The 25,462-nt window shown below is 36.9% G+C and overlaps 2 protein-coding genes across 9 annotated transcripts; one reads left to right on the top strand and one right to left on the bottom strand.

Moving 5' to 3' along the window:
• Nucleotides 1-82: 82 nt before the first annotated feature.
• LOC137713680 (protein SWEETIE) lies at nucleotides 83-18,933 on the top strand. Of its 8 annotated transcripts, none has more exons than XR_015955763.1 (48): nucleotides 83-492; nucleotides 832-1,039; nucleotides 1,287-1,393; nucleotides 1,788-2,024; nucleotides 2,126-2,215; nucleotides 2,311-2,398; nucleotides 2,519-2,580; nucleotides 2,888-2,992; nucleotides 3,551-3,640; nucleotides 3,761-3,841; nucleotides 4,089-4,157; nucleotides 4,325-4,450; nucleotides 5,157-5,260; nucleotides 5,639-5,771; nucleotides 5,956-6,062; nucleotides 6,293-6,403; nucleotides 6,577-6,744; nucleotides 6,906-6,992; nucleotides 7,146-7,239; nucleotides 7,385-7,453; nucleotides 7,534-7,656; nucleotides 7,826-7,894; nucleotides 7,988-8,092; nucleotides 8,215-8,303; nucleotides 8,832-8,988; nucleotides 9,630-9,779; nucleotides 10,006-10,055; nucleotides 10,183-10,282; nucleotides 10,381-10,437; nucleotides 10,521-10,588; nucleotides 10,738-10,831; nucleotides 11,155-11,354; nucleotides 11,851-11,995; nucleotides 12,096-12,164; nucleotides 12,799-12,855; nucleotides 13,051-13,137; nucleotides 13,241-13,369; nucleotides 13,471-13,674; nucleotides 13,795-14,256; nucleotides 15,079-15,144; nucleotides 15,944-16,041; nucleotides 16,145-16,235; nucleotides 16,398-16,484; nucleotides 16,783-17,093; nucleotides 17,190-17,324; nucleotides 17,413-17,577; nucleotides 17,673-17,798; nucleotides 18,005-18,933. XR_015955763.1 is itself a non-coding variant. In XM_068453012.2 (48 exons), exons 1-48 carry the CDS (start codon nucleotides 325-327, stop codon nucleotides 18,797-18,799), a joined length of 6,645 nt encoding a protein of 2,214 aa, XP_068309113.2. In that variant the 5' UTR covers nucleotides 83-324; the 3' UTR covers nucleotides 18,800-18,933. The 8 variants fall into 8 exon arrangements, 5 of the variants coding, with proteins under 5 accessions (XP_068309113.2, XP_088540419.1, XP_068309111.2 ...); XR_015955762.1 differs by having other exon boundaries at nucleotides 16,142-16,235; XR_015955761.1 differs by having other exon boundaries at nucleotides 16,142-16,244.
• Nucleotides 18,934-19,448: 515 nt separating this feature from the next.
• Nucleotides 19,449-23,959, bottom strand: LOC137713681 (TATA-box-binding protein 1). Its single transcript, XM_068453014.2, has 9 exons — nucleotides 23,437-23,959; nucleotides 22,646-22,733; nucleotides 22,306-22,377; nucleotides 21,469-21,519; nucleotides 21,081-21,125; nucleotides 20,900-20,992; nucleotides 20,033-20,134; nucleotides 19,873-19,946; nucleotides 19,449-19,731 (listed from the first exon to the last, which is right to left on the bottom strand). Coding segments are annotated over exons 1-9 (606 nt in total). The 5' UTR covers nucleotides 23,517-23,959; the 3' UTR covers nucleotides 19,449-19,730.
• Between the last annotated feature and the right edge of the window lie 1,503 nt (nucleotides 23,960-25,462).

Genomic DNA, 25,462 nt, shown 5'->3' with positions numbered 1-25,462 from the left:
AGGAGGGCAAGTTAGAAGATTCGGCAATAGATTTGGGGTGAAATTGGAAAGGTGAAAAAGCTAGTCTCTCACCCCATTGATCACTTTTTGGTCCCAAACAAATGAACTTCCTCTCTGCTCACCTCTCTCGCTCCACCACCACCTGCGTCGCGCACGGCCCCCGTACCTCCTCAACCAGACTGCACTGACCCCACAGCCACCCTGACGGTGAAGAGTCATCGTCCCAGTCCAAATACCAGGGTTCCAGTGTTTTTTATTTACTGTATTACTTGAGTTTTCTCAATCTTGTCCGTCTTCCTTGATCATTCTACTGCCGCTTCCACAATGGCGAAGAAGTATGTGACAACAGAGAATGCGCCCCTCTCTCAGTTCGGTGTATTGGTAGCGCAATTGGAGTCCATAGTCGCCTCAGCATCCCATAAACCTCAGGAGCCACTTCTATGTTTCGATCTCCTCTCCGATCTCATATCCGCCATTAACGAAGAGCCCAAGGTCCCTCTCACTCCATTCTCTTTCCACTTTTACTCAGTTTTTAGTACATTCTATTCTGCATCCGAATTGGGATTTGATTTGGTATATATCTACTAAGTAGAGCTTCCGTGGTATTTTCCTTCCTTATTTGCCCATAGTGTTGGCGACTGATGAGTGCGCATCTTGATTTGATTGATCCTGAATTCTTGTAAATAGTTTTCAAATTGTAGGGGCTGAGTTATACATATCACCACTTGGATGGATTAGATCTTCAGTACATTATAGTATTTGTTGTGAGTGATGGATGAATTTCTGTACGTGTAAACTGTTAACGGTCGGTGTTGAATTGATGACTTGCAGGAATCCATTTTGTTGTGGCAAAGAAGATGCGAGGACGCATTATATTCCTTGCTTACTCTTGGTGCTCGGCGACCTGTCCGCCATCTGGCTTCAGTTGCTATGGCGAGGGTTATATCCAAGGGAGATGGCATTTCTATATACTCTCGAGCGAGCAGTCTCCAAGGCTTTCTTTCTGATGGAAGGAGGAATGAACCACAAAAAGTTGCTGGTTAGTCCAAATGACCGGACCTATTAATGTGTTCCACTTTTATGTGCATTTTGTGTGAACTGGTAATGTAGCTCTTCGGTATGTAGGTTATATGGTCTAGCTCCTAACCACTGTTTCTATTTGTTTATATATAGTTTAACTCAGTCATTTTCCTGATTTAGTGCACTTAACATTTTCCGTTTTCTGTTTTTTGTGTGTGCGCTTTGTTTTAACATTAATAATTATCATTTCAAATACTATGATGTAGGTGCTGCACAGTGCTTAGGAGAATTATATAGACATTTTGGGAGGCGAATCACATCGGGTTTACTTGAAACGACTATCATTGCCACGAAACTTTTCAAGTTTAATGAGGTAGTTTCATCGTATCTGTAATTTTTGCCCTAATATTTTTAGCTTTTTTCCTTTTATTGGTATAAAATTTTCAGTAAACTTTCATTATGAAAGAAGTGGAAAGGGATGAAGTGTCTTTGTCATTTTCTGCACCGAGTGAACAATGCTGCTTTTGGGAACTCTATGTTCACACTGACATTTTTACTGCTTCAACTAGTAAGGGACCCTATGGTCATCCCTAAATAGTTGGGAAGTACTAGTCAAGACTCAAAATACTTTGAAATAAAGCATTCTCCCCCAAGTATTCCGTAGGCTTGCCATATGATTGAATATTGAATATATTTTATGTTTTCATTTTTGGGTTCTTGATTTTTCTTGTGTGTTGGGCCTCTAAGTTGAACTGCATGTAACTCAGGAATTTGTGAGACAAGAAGCTTTATATATGCTTCAAAATGCTTTGGAAGGCTCTGGTGGAAACGCAGCAGCTTCAGCATATACAGAGGCATTTCGTCTCATCATGCGGTTTGCAGTTGGTGATAAATCATTTCTTGTTAGAATTGCTGCTGCAAGATGTCTGAAGGCATTTGCCATTATTGGAGGACCTAGTCTAGGGGTGGGAGAGCTAGACAGTTCAGCTTCTTATTGTGTCAAGGTAGATGCTTTTCATTGCCAAGTTTTTCTGGTTGGTCTTGTACTTTTGAGTGTTTCATATTTCAGTCTTAAACTTACCCATTTGGCCGGTGCTTATAGTAGGCCCTTGAGGATCCTGTTTCTTCTGTCCGTGATGCATTTGCTGAAGCATTGGGTTCGTTGCTTGCTCTTGGAATGAATCCTCATGCACAGGTTTGCATATGTTTCTGTGATATTTTTCCTTATCTATACGAAGTTTCATCTAACTAGGTCAACAATCTAACCGTAATATGTTATATTGCTCCTAGGTTCAACCAAGGGGGAAAGGACCTTTCCCTCCAGCAAAGAAACTGGAAGGTGGTTTGCATAGACATTTAGCATTGCCTTTCACAAAAGGTATTTTTGTAGTTTTCCTGCTAGTGTGGGTGCCCTTACATTAAGACTTTTCCTGCTACTGAATTTGAAAGATGTTCATAATTCATGGGATTAGTGAAACTAAAATTTTCCAATGTGTAGTTGGAGCTCGGTCAAAGGATGTGCGAGTTGGCATAACCTTGTCTTGGGTATTCTTTTTACAGGTAGATGCTGATATTGACTTCCTCTCCTTTTTCGTTCCCCTCTCCTTTTGTTGTTCTGGTGAATCCTTAGTTGAATTCCATGGACCAAAACCATCTTGAATACGGATAATTTATTTGACAAGAAAGTGTTATCCATTTAACAATATTTCTGCCGTTAATTTGGTTTCACTGCATTTAATGTCTGTTTTGTATGGTGTTCCCTAAACCAGTCTGCTCTCTGACAGCCCTAGGTTGGAAAGGAGCATGCAGTTATTTTACATTTTGCCTGAGTAGCAGTGCTTATTTATTATTGGATTGTATATTGCAGGCGATTCGTCTAAAATACATGCATCCAGATAGTGAGCTACAAAACTATGCAATTCAGGTTATGGAAATGCTTTGTTCCGATAATTCTGTTGATGCCCATGCACTGGTATTCTTCTACAAATTCATGGCCTTCAACTCTTTAATATAATGTATATTCTCTTTTAAGCTCTGTCTTTGTAAAAAGAATTGATAAATTTTAGTTTCTCCAAAAAAAAAAAAAAAAAAAAAAAAAAAAAAAAACAAAGCTTAGAGGCTACATTCTTTGCACGAGTTCAATTACAGGTTGCTTTATGCCACCAGCATGAACAATGTGATATATTTTCTTTAGCACTTTTGAGAAATAAATACTGGTGCATGTCTAGATATTCTGGAATTTGAAGGATGAAAGTATACTCAGATTCCAAGGCTGTGATGCTATTTTTTCTTTAGTTGCTGAATAAGGATGAACTTATCAGTATATGAAGAAGTACAAGTTTGATGCATCATGCATTAAAAATAAGACGGTTGCTCCACTATGTACATGACCAAGCTTTTTGTTACCTAAATCTGATGGATCCATAATATGAGTTACTGTAACAACTTCATTGATTGCTAATGTTGTCATGAATCTTCTTGTTCTTTAATTTAAAGAACTGACCATTATCCCTCATTTGCTTTACTCAAGGCTTGTGTGCTCTATATCCTTCGTGTTGGTGTTACTGATCAAATGGCAGAGCCTACGCAAAGGAGTTTTTTGGGTTTTCTTGGGAATCAGGTTATCTAAATTATTTCCTGTTTTGTTGTCATGGAGGTGTTCTTTCAATTAAATCTTCTGATGGTTACATGTTGTTCTGTGCTATCCTTTGGTAATTGAATGTTTTTATGAAACTTGCAGCTTATGTCTCGAGATGCCAGTCCTTCCATGAAAATTGCCGCTCTACGTACTGCATCATATACCCTGAAAACGCTGGGAGAGGTAAGTGTCTCTTCAATGATATAATAATCAATTCTTATTTTTAACTTTTGTATGGTTGTAATGTTATTTACATACTGATCTCCTGAGGAATTATTCCATATAAATATTAATATGGTATGTTCACATTATCAGTTATATCTTGAACATTTTTCTTGCTGATTGACATCATAGAATGGAAGAACACCGTGATGTTAGTTGTTCCTCTTGTAGTTAATTCGGAAGTTGTGTTTGCTCCATCAATTTGCAGGTTCCAGTTGATTTCAAGGAAGTTCTTGACAACACTGTTGTTGCAGCAGTATCTCATTCTTCACAACTCGTAAGCTCTGATTTCTTTCTTACTTGAAGGCAAAGGTCTTTACAACAACAACAACCAAGCCTTATCCCACTAAGTGGGGTCGGGTGTTTGATAGATTAAAATTTATTATGCTCCTTTCATCGATATGATATCTCTTAGTTGAAGTTTAATTGATAATCTTTCGTCAGGTTCGAATTGAGGCTGCTTTGACATTACGTGCCCTGGCTGAGGTTGATCCCACCTGTGTTGGTGGTTTAATTTCTTATGGAGTGACCATGCTAAATGCTTTGAGAGAAAATGTGGCATATGAGAAGGTGCAATGCGATGTTGACTGTTATGTCTTTTCGACTTCATTTTATTGATTTCTGGTCAATTTATTTGTCTTATGATAATGTATGTAGCTTGTTTATTCATTTGCAAGTTCTGAAAGTTTTTCTTGGTGGTAGTAGTAGCTATTGTTGCTTGTTTGTTTTGTTTTGTTTTGTTCTGTTCTGTTCTGTTTTTGTTTGTTCTTTCACCTGCATGCCTATGTCAGTCATAGTGCCTTATCAAACTATTCCTGTTTATTTTGATGGTAACTGCCTGGAGTTTCTCTTCCTGTTTTCTGCTTTCCGGTCGTGGCTTCATATTCTAGCTGTTACATGTTCTTTTTGCCTATGCCACAGTATTTCATACCACAGTGTTTCATATTCTAGCTGGTTAGTCAGCTGAGCTGGTGGTACCTCTTTCAGTTGACGCTTCTACATATAGTCTCCCACATAAATCACTTGTTGCCATGTTTTATTGGTCCTTCTCATGAAGCATCCAACTTTTTGCAATTTCTTTTTTGAAGTATCAATGTTTTCAGAGCACAGTTTAAAGTTAGCAAACCACTTTTAGGAATCTTGGGCCAGTGTAATAATGACAAACTTTTCATTGTCATATTCTGTTTGTTGATTGTAAGCATTCTTTGGAATGTGTCCTATAATCCTATTAACTATGGCATCTGTTAAGTAAATTGCTCTTATTTATGTTTCTCAGGGGAGTACTTTGCAATTAGAGCTTGATTCTTTGCATGGTCAAGCTACTGTCTTGGCAGCTCTGGTGTCCATTTCCCCAAAATTACCTCTCGGTTTTCCTGCCAGGTAAAGATGTCATCTTATTTTGTGTGTCCACAAGGAACAAATAAGAATTAGATATCTATAGGAGATACCAGTCATTGGTTCTGTGGCGTAGCTGTAATAGAAGCCTTCTTATTCCCAAGAAACAGAAGTAGATATGTTGGCTATTTATCACCTTTTTTCTTAGCATCAATTGTTGGAGCAGTTTCATCCTTTTTGTTTCCTTATCTTTAATTTGTTTTCTTCATGTCATATATACTGATGGGGGCCTTTGAATTCCACCGTTTTATATTTGGCGTAGATTTTTATTGTTATGGTCATTGTTACATTCAACCTGTTTTTTTTCCTGTCACTGTGAACTGTTGGTTTTTTAAAGCTAGTTTTTACGTGTTGCTATTACAGATTGCCCAGGTCAATCCTTGAAGTTACAAAGAAGATGCTGAATGAATCTAGTCGGAACCCAATGGCAGCTACAATTGAAAAAGAAGCTGGGTGGTTACTTTTGTCATCCCTGTTAGCTTCTATGCCAAAGGAGGTAGAAGATCATCGCTGTATCTTTTAATTTTCTTCACTAGGCAATATTCAGTTCAGTCCTGGCATCGATTCCATTAGATATCCTAATCTACTTTTACCTTTCAAGTCACAGGTTAAGGAGCTTGTATTATTGAACTAAAAGATATACTATATGTACGTTAAGGGGATTTTCTTCATGCATGCAGGAACTTGAAGACCAGGTTTTTGATATTCTTTCCTTGTGGGCTTCCCTCTTTACTGGAAATCTAGACGATGAAACTAACCAAACTGGAGATTTGACGAGTAGGATACGGTTAGTATGTATTGTATAATTTCTATATACTGGCTTATGTCCTCATATTCCTCAAACTCTCTCAGTTTACTGCACTTTCCTGCTTCTGTCTTTAAACTTTTGAGATTCTCAAGGTATTTAATGCATTAGCCATTGCAGTACGATTGAACTATCTGATACACGTTAGGGCTAGGGCGTACATGACTAATTTCTTTTTCAGCGGTTAACAATTTCATCTTGTTGCCTTGTAGAATGTGGTCTGCTGCAGTTGATGCACTTACTGCATTTTTAAGATGCTTTCTTTCTCCTAATGATGGGAATAACGGGATTTTGCTTCAACCTGTACTTGTATACCTGAGTAGGTAAGTTCGTTTTATCTCAATTTTGTTCTCTAATTTGTCCAATTTATGGTTGGTTCTGGTCACTGCATGTCTTGCTGTTACAAGGACAAGTTTCATATGCTCAGTTTAAATCAGAAGCTGTGTTACTTTTAGATCATGCTCAAAACTATTTTCTGAGATGAGATGGAATGCAGGGCTTTATCGTATATATCGCTGATAGCGGCCAAGCAACTGCCAAATGTGAAGCCTGCTTTGGATATATTTATCATCCGGACATTAATAGCTTACCAGTCTCTTCCTGATCCAACAGCATATAAGAATGACCACGCCATGGTTCTTCAAATTTGCACAAGCCCATTCATGTATGCTGCCTATTATACTGTCGCATTACCTTGCATTTGACTTCTTTTTTTCTTTCTGTCGTAAATAAAAGGGCATTAGCTCAACTGCCAAGACCTATTTAAAAATTTAAATGTTATTTTGTGTCTGACTTGGATTTTTTTCCTTGTTGCTGACATAAAAGAGAGGCTTCTGGATGTGAAGAAAGTACATGCTTGAGGTTTCTGTTAGACAAAAGAGATGCATGGTTGGGTCCCTGGATTCCTGGAAGGTGTCTACCTTTCCACTGGCTTTGTCTTAAACTACTACTGAGCATTGTAATTTAATTTTGTCAGAGCTTCAGAGCTTCAGAGCTTTCAGTCGTTTTCTTTGCTTCTTTTTCAGTTCAGGTGATATTTGTTTATTGTTAATTGTGTTTACTTAGAGATTGGTTTGAAGATGAACTTCGTGCTTTTCAAGGTGGCAAAAACGGCCTTATTCCTTGTGTCTGGGAGAATGAAGTTTGTAGCTTTCCTCAGGTACAGTTTTTAAACTGTTGTAAGTCAGATTTGTTTATTTTAGCTTTGCTATGTTGAAGCTATTGAAGTCAGCTCCTGTACTTAATGTTTATAGAGACATGCTTCTGTCAATACTGATAGTTACTTTTTAAACTTGCTTATGAAGCCGGAACCAGTAAACAAGATATTGGTGAACCAGATGCTCCTCTGCTTTGGCGTCTTGTTTGCCTCTCAGGTAGGGAAACTTTGTCATATTTGGACTTCTCTTACAAGTGACTGGTTGGTCGTTGACATCAGTTGGAACTAACATCCCAGGATAGTGGGGGGATGCTGTCACTTCTTGGAATGATTGAGCAGTGCCTGAAAGCTGGAAAAAAGCAACCATGGCATGCAGCGAGCATAACCAATATATGTGTGGGGTTACTTTCAGGATTTAAGGTGCTGGTTTTACTTTTCTTATCTACTATATCTTGTTTTGCGCAGCGAGCATAAGCAATATATGTGTGGTTACTTTCAGGATTTAAGGTGCTGGTTTTACTTTTCTTATCTACTATATCTTGTTTTGCAATGTCTGGCATTAAAATTAATGTTTAAATGCTTTCGTCAGGCTTTGCTTTCCTTGCGTCCCCAGCCATTATCACTTGAGATACTAAATTCCGCACAGGCGATATTTCAGGTGCCTAATTTAATAAAGATGGATATGTTATTGGTCAGGAAGTGTGGTACTCACACACCAACTGTACTGACATGTGTTGTCCTAATTTAACAGAGCATTCTGGCAGAGGGAGACATCTGTCCATCACAACGTAGGGCTTCATCAGAATGTCTTGGTCTTTTAGCTCGTCTTGGAAATGATATCTTTACAGCAAGAATGGTCAGTTTTGTTCTTTGAATTTCTGTCATGTTGCTGACCGTGCAGCTTTCCTTTTCTCTCTCTCTCTCCCTCTGCCCACATCTTTCCTTCCCACTCTGATTCATTGTTTGGGTGTCAAACAGACTAGATCTCTGCTTGGTGACCTAACTGGGGCAACAGATTCAAACTATGCTGGATCAATTGCTTTTGCTCTTGGCTGCATTCATCGCAGGTGACATTGAAATTCCTTTTAAGTTCGTTTTATGAATATTTACAGGAATATTCTGAGTGGTACTCTTAAATATTAAGTCTTAATCTTAAGTAGCATATAGAAAAGTCTATTCTATCGCTTTCTTTTGCAACCTCTTTCTATGTAGCAGATACATGAAGGTAGGTGTCGTTGTATCACACTTGCATTGCACCTCCCTTGGTGCTATTAAATTTTAAAGTTTCCTCAGAATGCGAGTCACAACTCATGAGCCATTTGCAGTTGATATATAGTTCATATCCGGGGGAGACAATTGTGATCACTTGAGTTAGGTCTATATATACTAAAACTATTGTTTGTTTATCACATCACATGCAGATTTTAGGATGAGTTGTTCACTCGTGGAGTCCTACTATTACCTGATATCTTTGCCAATCCTTTTTTTTTCTTTTGATTTTTAAATTTTCAATAAGTGATCCTTTTGATGATGAACTAGATATCTTAAGTAGAAGTTATACTTTTTCTCACTGTCCTTACATATTATGCCTGCAGTGCAGGAGGCATGGCATTGTCAACTTTAGTGCCTTCAACTGTGAGCTCAATCTCGTTGCTTTCTAAAAGTTCAATAGCTGGTTTACAGATATGGTCTTTGCATGGGTTGCTGTTGACCATTGAAGCTGCTGGCTTGTCCTTTGTATCTCAAGTCCAGGTAACTCATGTTTTTAATGGTTGTATGTGTTAAAGTAATGCTATTTACATTGGCATAAACTGAATACAATTTTGGCAATAGAAGGAAAGAAATTTGCAACTGTTGTGGTATCTTTTTATGTTAGATTCTGTTCAGTGCTCTCTTGAGATGGTAGTATTTTTGTTACTAATTGTTTCGTTAACTTGGATAAGTATATTGTTGTTTATTTAGACCTCGAAGTGATTTTACAGAAACTTTTGGCATGCTTTGACCTTTGTATCTCTGAGGCAACGTGATACTTCGTATTAAAAGTCAGACCCTATGACTGATTAACGGTTTGTAAACTATCAAGGGTATTGATGGTGAATAAATGACATTTGTTTGAATTGCTCTGCTGCCTTGTTTAAATGATACATTTGTGAGTAGTATCGATATCTCTTGTATTGTGTACTGAAAAGTGATTGCCCTTATATGAAGTAGCTTAACTGATAGGGTTTTCTTAATCAGTGATAACTGATAGCCTCTAAGTTCTAACTATGTGTATTTTTTGTTAGGTTTTGTTGTTAGAGCAGACTGTCATCTTAGATTTTTACCTCTTAGCAGACGAATTTTTAGTTTGTACTTGACTCAACATGTTCTCTTGTCACATTTCTTCTCTGCAGGCAACACTTGGTCTTGCTCTGGAAATTCTTTTGTCCGAGGAGAATGGATGGGTTGCACTTCAGCAAGGTGTTGGTCGTCTTATAAATGCTATTGTTGCTGTTCTTGGTCCTGAACTTGCCCCTGGCAGTATTTTCTTTTCACGTTGCCAGGTATTATTTTATTATCATAGTTTTCCACTACCTCTGAGCTTCTGCTGTAATACTAATATGTTTTATCATGTTTGGAATTGGCATATTTCAGAATATACTGATTAAGTTTTATTTTATTTTTCTTGGTGAAATTTCAACAGACTTAACTATCATCTCTTTCCATTCATATTATAGTTAATGACTGATGTCCATTTGTTGATTTTTTTTTCAATTTTTATTTTTGTAGTCTGTTGTTTCAGAGATAAGCTCTGGGCAAGAAACAGCAACGATGCTCGAGTATGTATTCCAATTTGTTCAAGCCTTATTTAGTTTTCATGTAATATGTTCTCTTCTGCAATTGTTTTTTTTGGTTTTGTGTTAGAGAATAGAAATTGGCTCCATTCAAAAGCTATTATTGTTGCAGGAGTGTACGCTTTACCCAGCAACTTGTTCTTTTTGCACCACAAGCTGTTTCCGTGCACACCCATGTGCAAACTCTTCTACCTACTTTGTCCTCAAGACAGGTTTTGTTTCTGTGGCTGGTAAAATTCATATGCTTATATATTTCTGCTTCTTTCCATAATATGAAGATTTACCCTTTTTCCTCTCCTATTTCAAACAGCCAGCATTAAGGCATCTAGCTGTTTCCACTCTACGACATCTGATTGAAAAAGATCCAGTACGCCCTCATGTTATTTTCTGTCTTCAAATACAAGTCTCATCACGATAAATCATATCATTCATTGATTCTCCATTATACAGGTCTCCATTGTTGTTGAGCAAATAGAGGAGAAGTTATTTCACATGCTGGATGAAGAAACAGATTCTGAGTATTTACTTCACTTTTAGCCTGGTTTCTTGTATTGTGTTCTTCCCCCATCCCCCCGTTTTTTGTGACATTCATTTTTAAATTTTATAGAGAGAGAGAGAGAGAGAGAGAAGCAAAATAACGTATCTCCCCTTATTTTTATCCTTGTAGGATAGGGGATCTGGTGCGCACCACAATCATGCGATTGCTCTATGCATCATGCCCTTCCTGTCCATCTCATTGGATATCAATTTGTCGTAATGTGGTAAGCTCCTTTAGTCTGTTTCTTTTAATCCAGAGTGTTACACGGATAATAACATTTTGGATGTAAATTTTGAAAGAAAAAAAAAAAAAGAGAGACGAAAACTATTTGGAATACCTTTATACTTCTATTCATTGAGCTTGGTTTCTTCTTGTTAATAGAAGTATGGTACTTTGTAAATCACTTTATCCCCAATTTTCTTGATTGATAAGCGTTTTCTTTTTCTTGATGGAAGAAGGCTTTGTATATGCTTATTTATACGCAGTAACTGTCTTGTCTTGGAAAGTATAATTACTAATTCAGTGAATTGTCAAAATCTTTCTCAGATTCTTGCCACATCAACGCGAAGAAATGCTGATAGTAGTAGCAGCTTAGAAAATGATTCTTCAAAGGGTATGGAGGGTGACCCAAGTGTAAATTTTGGAGAAGCTGATGAGAACATGGTTTCTAGCACCACAGGTGTGCTCCATGGTATTCTGAACAGAGATAAACACCTCAGATACCGAACCAGAGTTTTTGCTGCTGAGTATGTGATGATATTTTCCATGCACTGTCTGAATTTATGCATTAAATCTACTGCACAGAGGCGCACCCCCAAATGTGGCCAAAGTTCACACATGTTGAAGGCTGCAGCCCGAGTTTGTGTCGGGCATGATTCCACAAGGCAAAAACAGATATTGTATGAAAAAGAAACAAGCAAGTGCAGCAGAAGTGCCTATGATTATTATGTCAAGGACCTCAAGAAAAGAATAATCAACGAAGTTTGTGATTGATTTTAAAGTAGCAATTGAAATATCAGATGAAAGAAATTTCATTTAGCATAAAATTAATTTTAGTCTGCATACTGTACGAGCCAGAAGAAAGGTGTAAATGTGCATAGCCCATGCCTTTAGATACCCTCTTGTGTTTGACACTTACCAAGGCACAAACCCCCTTTTCCCTTTCAAAGAACTAGTCATGAACTTTTGTCTTAACTTATGCTATTCTTCGTTTAATTGATTTAGTAATTTGTTGCTTTGTAGGTGTTTGAGTTACCTACCTAGAGCTGTTGGAAAGAATCCAGCTCATTTTGATCTCTGTACTGCTAGGAGCCAACCTACTAATAGACAGGCCTCTAGTGATTGGCTCGTCCTCCATATACAAGAACTTATAGCTCTTGCATACCAGGTGTGGATGTGAAGTTTGTTTTTTCTTTTAAATTTTTATTATGTCATATCAAATGCCTGAAATACATGTTAGAGCTGACGTTTCTTGTTAATTTTCTTAGATAAGCACGATCCAGTTGGAAAACATGCAGCCAATTGGTGTGGGGCTTCTGAGTACCATTACAGATAAGGTGAATTTGTATAAGACATGCTATTCTACTAGTTTATATGCTATCACAGCAGCACCACTTGGTTGGGTAGATTTAGGACTTCTTTGGATATTTTATCTTATTTTTCAGTTGTTCATTATGTTTCTTAATTACTAATTGAGGAAATATCACCTCAGTCCTTTCAACCCTGTAGGAATATAGAAATTTGCAAATACAGTCCTGAGTCATGCTTGGGCTCCTAAAATCCAAGCCTCGCCTGTACTTTGTTTGGCTTTGTCTTGTTCCTCAATATTAAAGAAAATAGTTCTTATATGTAATTGAATATGATATGTTTCATATATAGTTCTTAATACCTCTTCTTCACATCATATTTTCTGATACATACTTGACTTCTATTTTTATTTTCCCTAAATCTTTGAAATGGAAGTAGTTTCTATTAATTACTACTCCCCTTTCCTGTCTTACTGTCTTTTAATTTATACCCCCATTGGGCTGAGACGGGAGAGCATCCTATTTTCCATTCTGTACCGTAGCGTATATGTCACTGCTATCTAGTCAGGCAAATTCCTTTGTATAATTTAAATATTTTTTTTATTCTTATATCATGTAGTTTGTTTTGTTCATAAAAATGTCTGTCCTGTGATGCTGGGAACAGTTTGAAAAGACACCTGACCCAGAGCTTCCAGGGCATCTCCTACTAGAACAGTATCAGGTATGTCAGAAGTGTTTGTGCTTTTCTTTCACTTGCTTCTATTGGATTTCCTGGACATAGATTTTAAATTGCAAAAAGATGTTCATTATCTCTGTGATAGCTCCTTGGAGGGATTTGACAGAGTTTCAGTTTCCGTTTCTCTTTTATTGGGGGAAATGGGAGGGGTGTTTATAATTGAGGCTGTATGAAATTCAGGCCCAGCTCGTATCTGCTGTCCGCACTGCCTTAGACTCGTCCTCTGGCCCTATTCTATTGGAAGCAGGCTTCCAGCTCGCTACGAAGGTTCTCGATAAAGACAAATCTAATTTTATCTTTTCCTAGGTTTCTTCCTATTTATTTATTTGTTTTTGTGTAACTGACAATGTGAAATCAATTGTCATTACAGATACTGACTAGTGGAATAATTAAGGGCGATCAAATTGCTGTTAAACGCGTATATTCATTAATTTCACGACCATTGAATGAATTTAAGGACCTGTATTATCCTTCATTTGCAGAATGGGTCTCATGCAAGGTATATAAATTTCATTGTTCAACTTTGTTTTTATGTTTTCTTGATTGAAGGAATCCATTTTACGTTTTAAAGGGTAAACTAATTTATTAATTGTAATGTAGATCAAGATAAGACTTCTTGCTGCTCATGCCTCTCTCAAATGTTATACATATGCGTTCTTGAGGAGACACCATAGTGGGGTTCCCGATGAATATCTAGCATTGTTACCATTATTTTCAAAGAGTTCAAGTATGCTTGGGAAGTACTGGATTAGTGTTTTGAAGGATTACAGTTATGTATTCTTGTGCTTGCATCTTAAGACAAAGGTCAGCTAAATGATAGGAAAACTGCTAGCTTTCCTCCTTTGCATTTGTGCTTTGTTTTCACTAATATGAATTTTTTTAATGTTTTTGTGGCTACCATCTTATATTTCTTTCTTCTTACAGTGGAATCCATTTCTTGATGGAATTCAGTCACCTCTGGTATCGTCAAAGTTGCAACCTTGCTTAGAAGAATCGTGGCCAGTAATATTGCAGGCAATTGCATTGGATGCAGTTCCTGTGAATATTGAAGAGAACGAGTATTCAAACTCCACTACTCAAAATATATCAAGCAATAACTTATTGTCTGGACATCACATGGTTAAATTGGAATCCGAAGAATATCAATTTCTTTGGGGATTTGCTCTACTTGTCTTATTTCAGGGCCAATATTCTACCCTTGGTGAACTGAAAAGTCCACTTTATTTCATTAAAGCTAGTAACGGTGGAGATTCAGCTAGTGAAGAGTTATCTTTCCCAGGAATTAAGTTATATGAAATTGCATTACCGGTTTTCCAGTTTCTGTCGACCAAAAGGTTTGCCAGTGCGGGATTTCTCACTCTGGACATATGCAGAGAACTGCTACAGGTGGCTATCCGTTTCCTTTTCTCTTTCTCTTATTAACTCCTAAAAGATCTAATGTGTGCATAGGCATCCTGTGAAAAGACCCACATGTTCTCATATGCAGTTTTATGTAGGAAGTGATCATCTTCAATCCAGAAGCGTCTGAATGACTCATTTTACTGCATTGCAATGATCAAAAGACATTGAAAAAAAGGATTGTCACAGATAAATTATTAATTAATCTCTTCAAATTCTTGGATCCTTATAGTTCTGCTCATTATTGTTTTCTTTCCTTCTAAAGTGATCATCAAATGTTATTCTGTTTATCAGTTACGATGCAAGGGAGTTAATGAGTTTGCAAGTCAAACAGAATAAGTTGTATTCTCAGCAATAGAAAATCTAGTGCAGCACACATACATTGTACAACTCACATCTTTTAATCAAAAGTCCACCTCCCTTTATATGTTTATAATTAGTAAACATTTCCTAAAGATGCAGCGTTACAATGTTGTCAGTGTGGTGCAATATGGTAGATTGATTTAAGAGTTAATTGATTTCTTTTCATTATTTGTGCTGTTGGGTTACTCATGAAGCCATATGCTTCTTAACAATGAAATGAGTTTTTGTTAAGAGAAAGTAGACACCAACTCTGTGTCATCGTTGCAAATTCTATAATTAAGAAAAGTTCTGGAATATGACAGTGGTATCTGACATGTCACTTACGTGTTCCCTGTCTGTTTCTTTTGAATTGTGCAGTCTCCGGTTTTGGTCTTCTAATATTACACAGGGCACCTGTTAACTTTGATATTTGTGTAGTAATTCTTTTTTCATATTTGACTGATCCAGGTTTTCTCATATTCTATGTGCATGGATAATTCCTGGGATAGTCTTTCAGTGTCTGTAATATCACAGGTAATAAAAAAAAAAAGTCTTCTTAGATAATTTAAGGCCTTTTTAGTATTATGATGAGTATCTATGCTGCTTCACATGTTGATTTTTCATATTCTAAGACAATACACGTGAAGAAGTTCTTACCAATTAATTGAGGCTGAATTATCTTTGGATTGTGAGTTGTTACTTTCAGAATCTTATGATGTATTTGTTCAATTACTACTTACCATTCCAGTTCCTTGGGTACCATCCACCTGCAGGCTGCAACAGCCAACATGCCTTTTTACACTCGTACTGATATGTCTAAGAACCATTTGCACTTTGCTAAACTTAAGCTCTTTCTATAAAAGTGTGTATGTGGATCTGCAGAACAATAAGTTGATCTGCAGAATAGTAAGTTGCTTTTTATTTACTTTTATATATATATATATATATATATATTTTTTTTTTTTTTGAAATTTTAGTGCGCTGGCTTGGTAGGAATCATATCCTTTAATAAAGTTGGCTGCATATTTATATGTTTAGAAAATTGTGGCCAGAGATTCCTAGTTGTAATGTCAAAAAGATTTCTGTATGTAAAGACCTTATAAGAGACTAGTTCTCTGTGTGTAATGTGTCAGTCACAGATTCTGAATTTTGGTTTTATTTTGATTCTTTCAAATGTGAAGAACTTCCCTGAATCTTTTCATGAAGTGGGCAACTTTACTTATTTGGCCAGGGAACCTTCCATTTACAGAGACCGTATAAGAGATTAGTTCTGTGTGTGTATTGTCTTTGTCACAGATTCTGAATTGGTGTTTTATTTTAATTCTTTCAATAGATTTTGAAGAACTGCCTTGAATCTTTTTATGAAGTGGACAACTTTGCTTATTTGGCAATGGAACTTTGTTTGGCTTATCTTTACAAAGTGTTTCAAAGGTACTGGAATCTGTCAATCTACGCACTTATTTTTACTTTTTATTTTTAAACTTCTGATATCACTCTCAATCAGCTGAATGTTCATCCCTTTTGTGTTCAGTAGTAAGGCAATTTCTCTGGACAAACTGTCGGAGGATTTGATAACCACATTATTTATCACTGCAGAAACACTTGTGAACTGTTTTCAACCAAGGGTCAGTAAGGTGTATCCATTGTTATAAGTTCGAATGGGAATGATTTCTAAGTTCTACAATTGCCGTGCACTTTTTCATAACTGTGTTTTTTATAGAATTCTTAACAACTGTGTTAATCACTAATTTTCATCTTTTCACTGAACTGCATGTTTTGGCTCACAGACACAACTAGTCTCTGCGGCATTGGCGTTTCTTTTAATTGGCTACAAGGGAATCAGAGAAGCCTCGACTGAGTTTTATTTCTCCAAGGTGGACAATTTTTTCAAGTGCACAAGTCTATTATTGAAAAGATTTATTGATGGTGAGCATTGTAACAATGAAACTGATCTGACCAGTCTATTTATCTAATCTGATCAAAAACCAAAACTCTTCCATAGCCTCCATTTTCTTTGTTGTCAATTTACTTTCCAACATAATTCCTACACATCTACCTCCATTTGAGGCCTTTTTTCCTTCTATATTCATGTCAAAGATTATGCCAGTTTTTTTTAATAAAACAGTGGCTTCTTGATTAATAAAGTTAGGCTAAACAGAATTCATTTCGCAGATAAATCCGGTGTTGGTGAAGATGGTCTTGTTCATATGCGAAAGTTATTGGGAACTTGTCTGAATGTGATGACTGATTTGACCGAGGATTGCATTAAGTCCATTCATCTGCAGGAAAATGAGAGATCCGACTTGCACATACTACTGCAAACAAAGCTTGCTTTCTCTCTTGAACAAACTATATCATTTGCCAAGTTGGGTTATGAAATGGATTATCTTGATGAGAATAGAGATGGTGACTCCGTCTATTATCCTATGTTTAAATACTGCACAAAATGTGTTCAAACTGTACTTAGCGATTCAAATGTTCAGGTACATTCATATGCATTCTTTGTACTTTTATGGTCATTTTTTCCAAGAATGTCAAAACTTCATATAATTTTTTATTTTTTTTTCTATTGTGCACAGGTTCAATCAATTGGGTTACAAGTGGTAAAAAGTTTGGTACAGAAAACCCCAAATGCGGAAGGCAACAATTTTTTAATGCTTTTTGTTGGGGAGCTTACAGCAGATTTTTTTGTGATAATCCAGAATGCTTTAAAGGTGTTTCAGACTATCCTTTTAGATAATTATAACCCCGTTTCCCATTTAGTCTCTGGTATTTGTTGTTCTGAAGGTCTTTTGTTGACAGAAACCTGTAACTGAAAAATCAGCAACTGTTGCTGGCGAATGCTTAAGACTCTTAGTAGTGCTGCAAACACTTTCAAAACCTAGTGAATGTCAGAGAGGTTTTATGAATTTACTCCTGGAAGCCGTAGTCGTGGTTTTCAAGGCTTCAGAAGAAGGTTCTTCACTGGTAATAAAATAAGCAGCCTCTACAGCCTCTAAAATTCAAACTGCCTTTTTATCACTTGTTTGACTGATGGTTTTCCAATCATGCATCATTGGCAGGAAGTCAATACATTAAGAAGCACTGCTGTAAGGCTTGTTTCTCATCTTGCTCAGCTTCCTTCCTCAGCAGTTCACTTCAAGGATGTATTGCTGTCTATGCCTGTAACACATCGACAGCAACTTCAGGTGTCTTTTCCTTTTCCTTTTCTTTGTTGGGTGCACTTGCTAGTGTAGATTGGAGAACGGTATTCTATGCCGTTGTATTGGATATGTCTTGCAAAAGTACTTTGCTATTGTGTTGGAACTAACTGGAAGAATTGGGAGTTGTAGGCTCAACTTTTTATGGACACTTACAAACAGAATTTAAATGGAATCCCTTTGTGTCTTTTCAGGGGTTCATCCGTGCGTCTGTGACTCAAGAGCATAATGCAACACAGCTGAAGCCCACAACTCCGTGCTTAGAGATAAAATTACCAGTTCCAACAGAGGCAAGCAAAGAGAAACCTCTGCCATCAGCCACCACAGCGCATTCTCTTTCTGATGACCAAGAAATCGAAGAGGAAGAAGAGGATGAAGATGATTGGGATGCTTTCCAGTCCTTTCCTGCCGCTTTAAATGCAGCTGAAAGTGAAGCAAAAATAGAAAGCACAGTGGAAGAACCTGACTTGGAAGTGAATACGCAGAGTGATTACACTCATGGAGAATCTATTCTGCATCCTCCCAACAACGTGGATGCAGTCAACTATACAGACCATCAGGAGGCTGGTGAAAGGGAGGTGATATCAGATGGCCTAAAATCCCCACAGGGTAACCCACCAACCAACAATACCGAGGCAGAAGAACCACGTGATCTCCAAACTAATAGCGGTATTATCGGGCCAAACGATGATCAGCATTTCATGAGAGACGAGGAAGTGGTTTCCAGACAAGAGGGAATGGCAGCAGGGTTGAACCAAGTGAGGACTGAGCATGTGGCATCTGAACTTGATGATCCTAGTGAAGATGCTGAAGCATCAGTTGAGATGAATTTAGGGCATCATGTGCAGGAGAAAAAAGAGAAGGGTGATGATAAAGCAGGGCAGGTATCATCAGATCCTGTGCCACTTGATGAGGAAGTGTCTGATAAAAGAGAGGACAAGGAAGAAGCAGCTTCCGAAAAGTCTCGCCTCAAGCACAACCTAGACTGATGGCGCTACGTTAAATTGAGAATTGTGTTACTCTTTAAGTTAACAACAGTATTGATATTATAGTCACTTGTATGAATCATAGAAACAAAAAATATGGTATGATGAGTGAAATCAGAACCCTACCCTTCTCACAAGTTACAACACTATTGCCTTTATCACCTTCAAGAGATATAGAAAAAATACACAAGTTTGCTTTTTTATTCATATTTTTCGGTCAAGATGACAACTCTACATTTTCCATTGGAGATGGAAATAACCAATGGAATTATCAAGGGTCGCTCGTTAGTTTCAATAAATAAGAATCCTTGCAATTAATTGCCACATATTTAATATTTTTGCATTTTTCTTTCCTATTCCTTCAATATCTTCTTCCATTCTGGGCCTGAATGAAATTGACGAATCTGCCCTTGTATTATTATTTCATTTCCCTTCTGGGTCTTAAATCTTAATCAAACAGTGATTTCCTCATAACCGTCTGGCCATCTTACCAGTAATCTCCACAAGAACAAACTCCAAACTGCAAGCAGCTCCTACTATGATGGTATTGAATCATCAGCGACTCAAAAGTCGTTAGCTAGATTGACACTAACTGACAATCGGACCAAAAAACACATTTATCATATGAGATTCAATCAAAACGCTTCTACCATCAAAACTCAAAACTGCAACCGTTTTATTTATAACTTTCTCCAACATCACAATCCCATCAACCCTGCCCTGGCGCATCATCTTGCCGCACCAAGTTACCAACAACAACAACAAAGCTATTCCTGTTACATATTCACACCTAAGTGCTAACCCCCCTTCGCCACCAAACCAGAAATAACCAAAAATATCTTGCAGCAGCAGCAGCAGGAGGCATTGCCTACGACAGCACTGCAAGCTACGTTCGGATGTGTCTGCCAGCCAACGCCGTCTGGTATAAGCAGGATCTAAAACAAGATAAAAGAGAAATCAATTAGCAATATGCTGCCGTTGAGAGAAACAAACATCCAAAATTAAGAATTCATCGAGCAACAGATTATGCTTTCTTTGTGGTATGTGGAGAGTTATGGAGGGAAGGGAGGGCGCACCATTGCTGGACCTTCCTGAACTCTGTAAGGACAGGGTATATGTTTTCAAAGGCCTTGTATGTGTCATCCCTCACCTATGACATCAAATTAAACAAAACGTTAGCAGATCGTCCAAACGCAAAAGCAGGAGTTATTAAAATTAGATAAAACAACAAATCACCTTTGCACCCGTAATAACAATTTTCCCTGACACAAATATAAGAAGAACAATCTTCGGCTGCTTCATTCGATATATCAGCCCCGGGAAAAGCTCTGGCTCATACTGCACCCAAATAACACAAGATAATACTAGTTCTTCCTAAGACCACTACGAAGCATACACTTCCAGCCACTACGACGTTTTCATAAGTCAATTAAAAACAAAAGCAAGAGGACATATTCCATACAAGGCCTTACTTTGTACACCAAACTAAAGCATCAGAACTGCTGGATTTTGGTAATGCACTCATACCCAAAGTAAAATTATAATCTAAATGAGCTTGATATTTTAGCCTGCAACAATCTGTTTGACCCCATATGATTCATGTACTGAGTATATACATTGTCTTATTGATACAAAGTAAGTCTTCAGTCTACAACTATTGGGTATATACGGTCCTTGTACTGGTCCAATGCATGTGGGTTCATTGTATTGGTTAAATGAATGTGAGTCCATTGTACGTCTGGAGTCGTGAAGAAAGCAATACACCCAGTTTCAGCAAACTTTCTATGAATTTCGCTTTGCGTTTTAAATATTTACAAGAGTGTTTTAAGCAATGCATTCCTAGTTTCATAAAACTTTCTTCGGACTTCGGAGGCATGTAAAATACGTGGATCTCATTGATTATAACCCTTAAAATGAAAAAGGCCCACATAAGAAGATAACTTGATCGTAAAAACATTGGCATCAAATCATAAAGGCAATCTAAAATCAATAGACAAATTATGAAACAAAAACAAAAAACATGAAAAAAGAAACCTATAAATCATATCGAATCATATTGGTGTTATGAATTGCTAAAGCCTGGGACAGATGGTTCTCACTTACACTTGAAAAGGCACCATGGGAGTAGGCAAGACCCTCAAGTCTTATCGGGAATTTAACATCACAGGAGCCAACAATATTTTGAATCTTGAAATCCTGATGCTCAGACAAGCATGTATTAAAAGAAGTAATTAAAAAATATAATATACTCTTAAAAGGTTGAATGCATGAGAGAGAGAGAGACCTTGAACTTAGCATTAAACCCAAGCTTCTGGATGATTCGGGCATACTGGGAACCAAAAATATCAAATCAGATAAAAGAACTCTGACACTATTCCTTGCAACCTAATAAGATTCACTCTTCCAACTAAATGAAAAGATAAATTATGAAAAAATAACCATCGATTCTAAAACCACTTCCACTCCTGACAGCGACCAATAACAAATGAAAAAATATTCAAAGTTGCAATACTTAAGGCTGACGCTCCATGCTCCAAAGCATGGGTAAAAGTCCACTGTCACTATACGCCAGACTTAAAATGCCTAAAATCGGGTCAAAACTTACAAAAACTCACATATATCACTATGTTTTTTGCTATGTTAATACCAATCTGTAAGCATTCAACAGATACCTTCCTCGCTGCCAGTTTTGATTGCTGTTCACTTTTTGCACCGGTGCATACCTGAAGTACCATAAAGATTAAAATTTAAATCTATTAACCATAGGCATCCAAGGTATGATGGGTGCATAACTCAAGAATCAAGATTTAAAATCATAAATAAGGGAGAGCAGGGAAAGGAGAGGGTGTATATCAAGTTGAAAAGGGTCGACAAAATGCAATGCAGTAGTTACCAGGGTTGTGACATGAGTAAACTTAAAGCCAAATTTATTACCATAGAAGTTTAGTAAATAAACATACTCATAAAAGGATCAGTCCATCACCAAATATATATCTTAAGCATCAAAATTTAGGAATTTAAGCATCAACATACCATACATTTTCGACAAGACATGCAATCCAGAAGGACCGTAACCAATCAAACATACACTTTAATTCAGATGCAATAGTCAAAATTAGCAACCAAAAAATGCTCCCCTGTTAAGGATATTCTCTGAATTAAGCAATATCATTTGACTGCAGCCAAAAATTGACACACTCATCATGTAGGATTCCAAACACATTCCGACAAGTACATAATCATCTTTGAATTTGATGCAACACATCAACAGGTAATAGCGCAATCAGTTGGGGTACGATTCAAGTAATATAAACTGTTTTATCAGATCTCACTAACAGGCAAAGATTTAAAGAACAAAGACACTTTCCACAAAAGAAGGAACTGAACAGGAGCAAAAAGATTCAAAAGCAAATCACTTCCAATAATGATATTACAACAATATGAACAGCTGAAATGAAATCATATTGTTGTTAGCAAATACAATCCTAAAAGTTTTTGGGAGGGCTCACCATCTTCCCAGAGGCAAAAATCAAAGCTGTAGTTTTAGGCTCCCTTATTCTCATAATTACAGCAGCAAAACGCTGAAAGACCATTGAATTAAAAATAAGTTAGTATTCACCACTCCAAAATGTCTAAAGAGCCAGAAAATATGCTAACAAAACCAGACTTTACTGTAGGTATAGTTTCAGGTATAAACAATTGCACACACAAGACTATTTCGGTAAAGTGAGCTAGCACCACTAAGGACCCTCTATAAAGTATTTTAGTTAAGTGAGCAAGCACCACTAAGATTATCAACATACCACTGGAACGAATTATACAGCCAAACTTACAAAAACCCTTGCATACCTTGGGGTTGTACTCTGCATTTCGAGCTTGCAACGCAATTTGCTTAAGATCCAATTTACAATCCAAGTTAACTGTAGATACGATATTCCTACAAACACAACCATGGGCAAGAATAAATCATCACTATTCTTCTTCAGAAATAAAGAACTTTGTTGATCACAGAAGGGAGGCCTATAGGGTTGAGGTTGATTAAAAAACATTGATTATGCAGGGGTATAGTCCAAGTCTTAATTTTCTTCGAAAAAATAGAACTTTACTGCTAACAAACAATAGAACTGCAAAAAGAAGAAGTGATCAAGAAGGCCACTACAGAACAAACAGAATGCAAAGACTATCAATCAGCAGCTTCTGATGACAAGTGCTAGCCACAGCTTCATTTCCAATAACAGAGACTAATATTGAAGGAAAGGTTTCTTTGGCAGATAAAATTCAAGTCCTACAAGCTTTAGACAAAGGACATAAACACACACAACAAAAAATTCATGTGGGTTGGGTAAAAAAGTCAACTTCCACCACAAAAATGGGAAAATTTCCAACTTTTCAAAAACACAAAGCATCTCACGGATACAAATGAAACAGTAGAACCCATAATTTTGCATCTCCGTTTCCCTGCTGAAACCCACCATAACCCCGTAAACTCCGAACAGAAGCTCGCGAAACCAATCAGATCGAAACAAACCCACAACGCAAAACTCGATTCAGAAGCCATGTACATGGATATTGGATCGAGAAAATGAAACTAGAAACTTCAAACGAGAGAGAGAGAGAGAGAGAGAGAGAGAGAGACTTACTGAAGAGTGGGAACGATGCCAGAGGGGTGAATGGAAAGATCCACAGGTTGGCTCTCTTCTAATCCACCTTGATCCCCCATTCCCAGTATCCCACTTCAAGGCTTTGTCGATTTTCCAAAAATACTACTTTACGGTAAAGAAATAAATCAAATCAAAGTTTAATTCTTTAAATTTTCTTCTGGATTCCAAGCAATTAGTCTATTGATCGTCCTCAATCAGATCTGCACAACCTCCTTTTTCCACAATTTCTGAGCTTTCAATAATCTAGGGTTTCGACAATAATCGGGAAAGAAAATGAGAAGTTGAGAAATTGAAATCGGAGAGAATTCGCGGGAAATTTGGGAAATGGGGGTGGGAAATTTTCAAAAAAGATGTTCTTTTATAGGTTTTGATGTAAGAAATTGGAGAGATATGGGGGTGAGGGGGTGAAAGGGGTGGGTTTTGTATCTCAGCGGAGGAAATGCGAACGAGGATTATATGAGACTTGCGAGCAGGGCCTTTCGCTTTTGTTGCCTGGCTTGGCTTCGCCGCTTTGTCGTTTTTCTATATATATAGGCCCACCGGCTTATTCCCACCTAGCCAGTCATTCCCTTGCAATTACCGGATATTGCCGGTTTGGTCTTGTGATTTTAAATCTCCTACGCTCTTGTATTTATCTCATTTGTTGACACTTGATCACTCATTTAAACTTCACTTTACAATGATAACCCTTCAATTTATATTTTCAATTTAAAAAATGACATGTGTCACTCGAGTAAATATCTCATTTTAATTGCAGAAATTTTAAACTCTGTGTTTGTCCGAGCAGGATAAAGGGTGGCAATTGGAGTTCACAAGTTGAATTGTGTCAACAACATGATTAAACTCAATTTCAATATCACAAGATTATTTTGTTCAAACAAAACATCACAAGATTATTTTGTTCAAACAAAACATCACAAGATTATTAATTGAGTGATTTTTCCTACAACATAATTATTGTATGTGTTACTCGATTAACTCCTTCAATGTTCGTAAATCCATAATTATTAATTAAATATACTAAGCTTCTTATCAAATTCAATGTTAGTTCTTAACGAATCAACCAATAAAAGGTTGTTTCGAACTTGGCATCTATCATAAATATATTTGGTACTTTATAGCTTCTATAGTCTATTCCGTAATAGTTGAATATAAACTTATTCATATACCTCGTGTACATATTGACGATTGATTTTATAGTTAAATCTCAACTTATTCATATTATTAACAATTTAACACGAGCAACATACACATGATATGCATGTGTGAGAGGCTATAAGGAGTTGTAGATTATAGAAAAATTAGGACACCGGATGACGCATTAAAGAAGTAAGGGTTAATAGAATGAACGAGGGGATATATACTTGGGAATCACTCAATCTGGGGACAACGAACTCGCTCAACGCCGTTAATCATAGATTCACTCAACACGATCAAACCTAACACTTGATTTAAGAAAGGAGAAAACTCTCTCTTCTTAGATTACTTTTTTAATTCACTAATTGGCTGATTTTTTAGTATATAAGGATCCAAGGAGATTACAATAATTGATAGGATAAATATTCAACACTAAAGATTATAGTTTCTAGACATCTAACTAAAACATGGCTTTAAAAGATGAAAAACCACCAAAATCCACATTTACTGTAGGGATCATACTTCTTGTAGTACCTACATCAGCGTGAGTTGTAAATTGAAATAACCTTAACGCCCTTAGTTTTATGAGCAATTGTTAAAAATCATTATTACGTTAAAGGCAAATTTGAGATTTTATCCTCTTTGATTGACGAAGAAAGTTCTCTTAATAATAGTGTGTGTGTTTATATACTGTATTTATTTCTCAAATATTAGTTTCTCAATTGTACCCAACAAGACTTATCGTGATTTGAAAAAATCTCTTTAGGTTCGCAAAATCAAACTAACACCATTGAGGTTTAGATCATTACCACATTACACCATTCGTTAAAATTTCTGACTGGCTAGGTTTGGATAAGAAGATTAACTA

The sequence above is a fragment of the Pyrus communis genome, chromosome 14 (genome assembly GCF_041283825.1).
Source record: "Pyrus communis isolate YQ-2024b chromosome 14, ASM4128382v1, whole genome shotgun sequence".
Classification (NCBI taxonomy): domain Eukaryota; kingdom Viridiplantae; phylum Streptophyta; class Magnoliopsida; order Rosales; family Rosaceae; genus Pyrus; species Pyrus communis.
The sequence above is the reverse complement of the archived record's forward strand: the minus strand, read 5'-3'. Positions and strand labels throughout refer to the sequence as shown.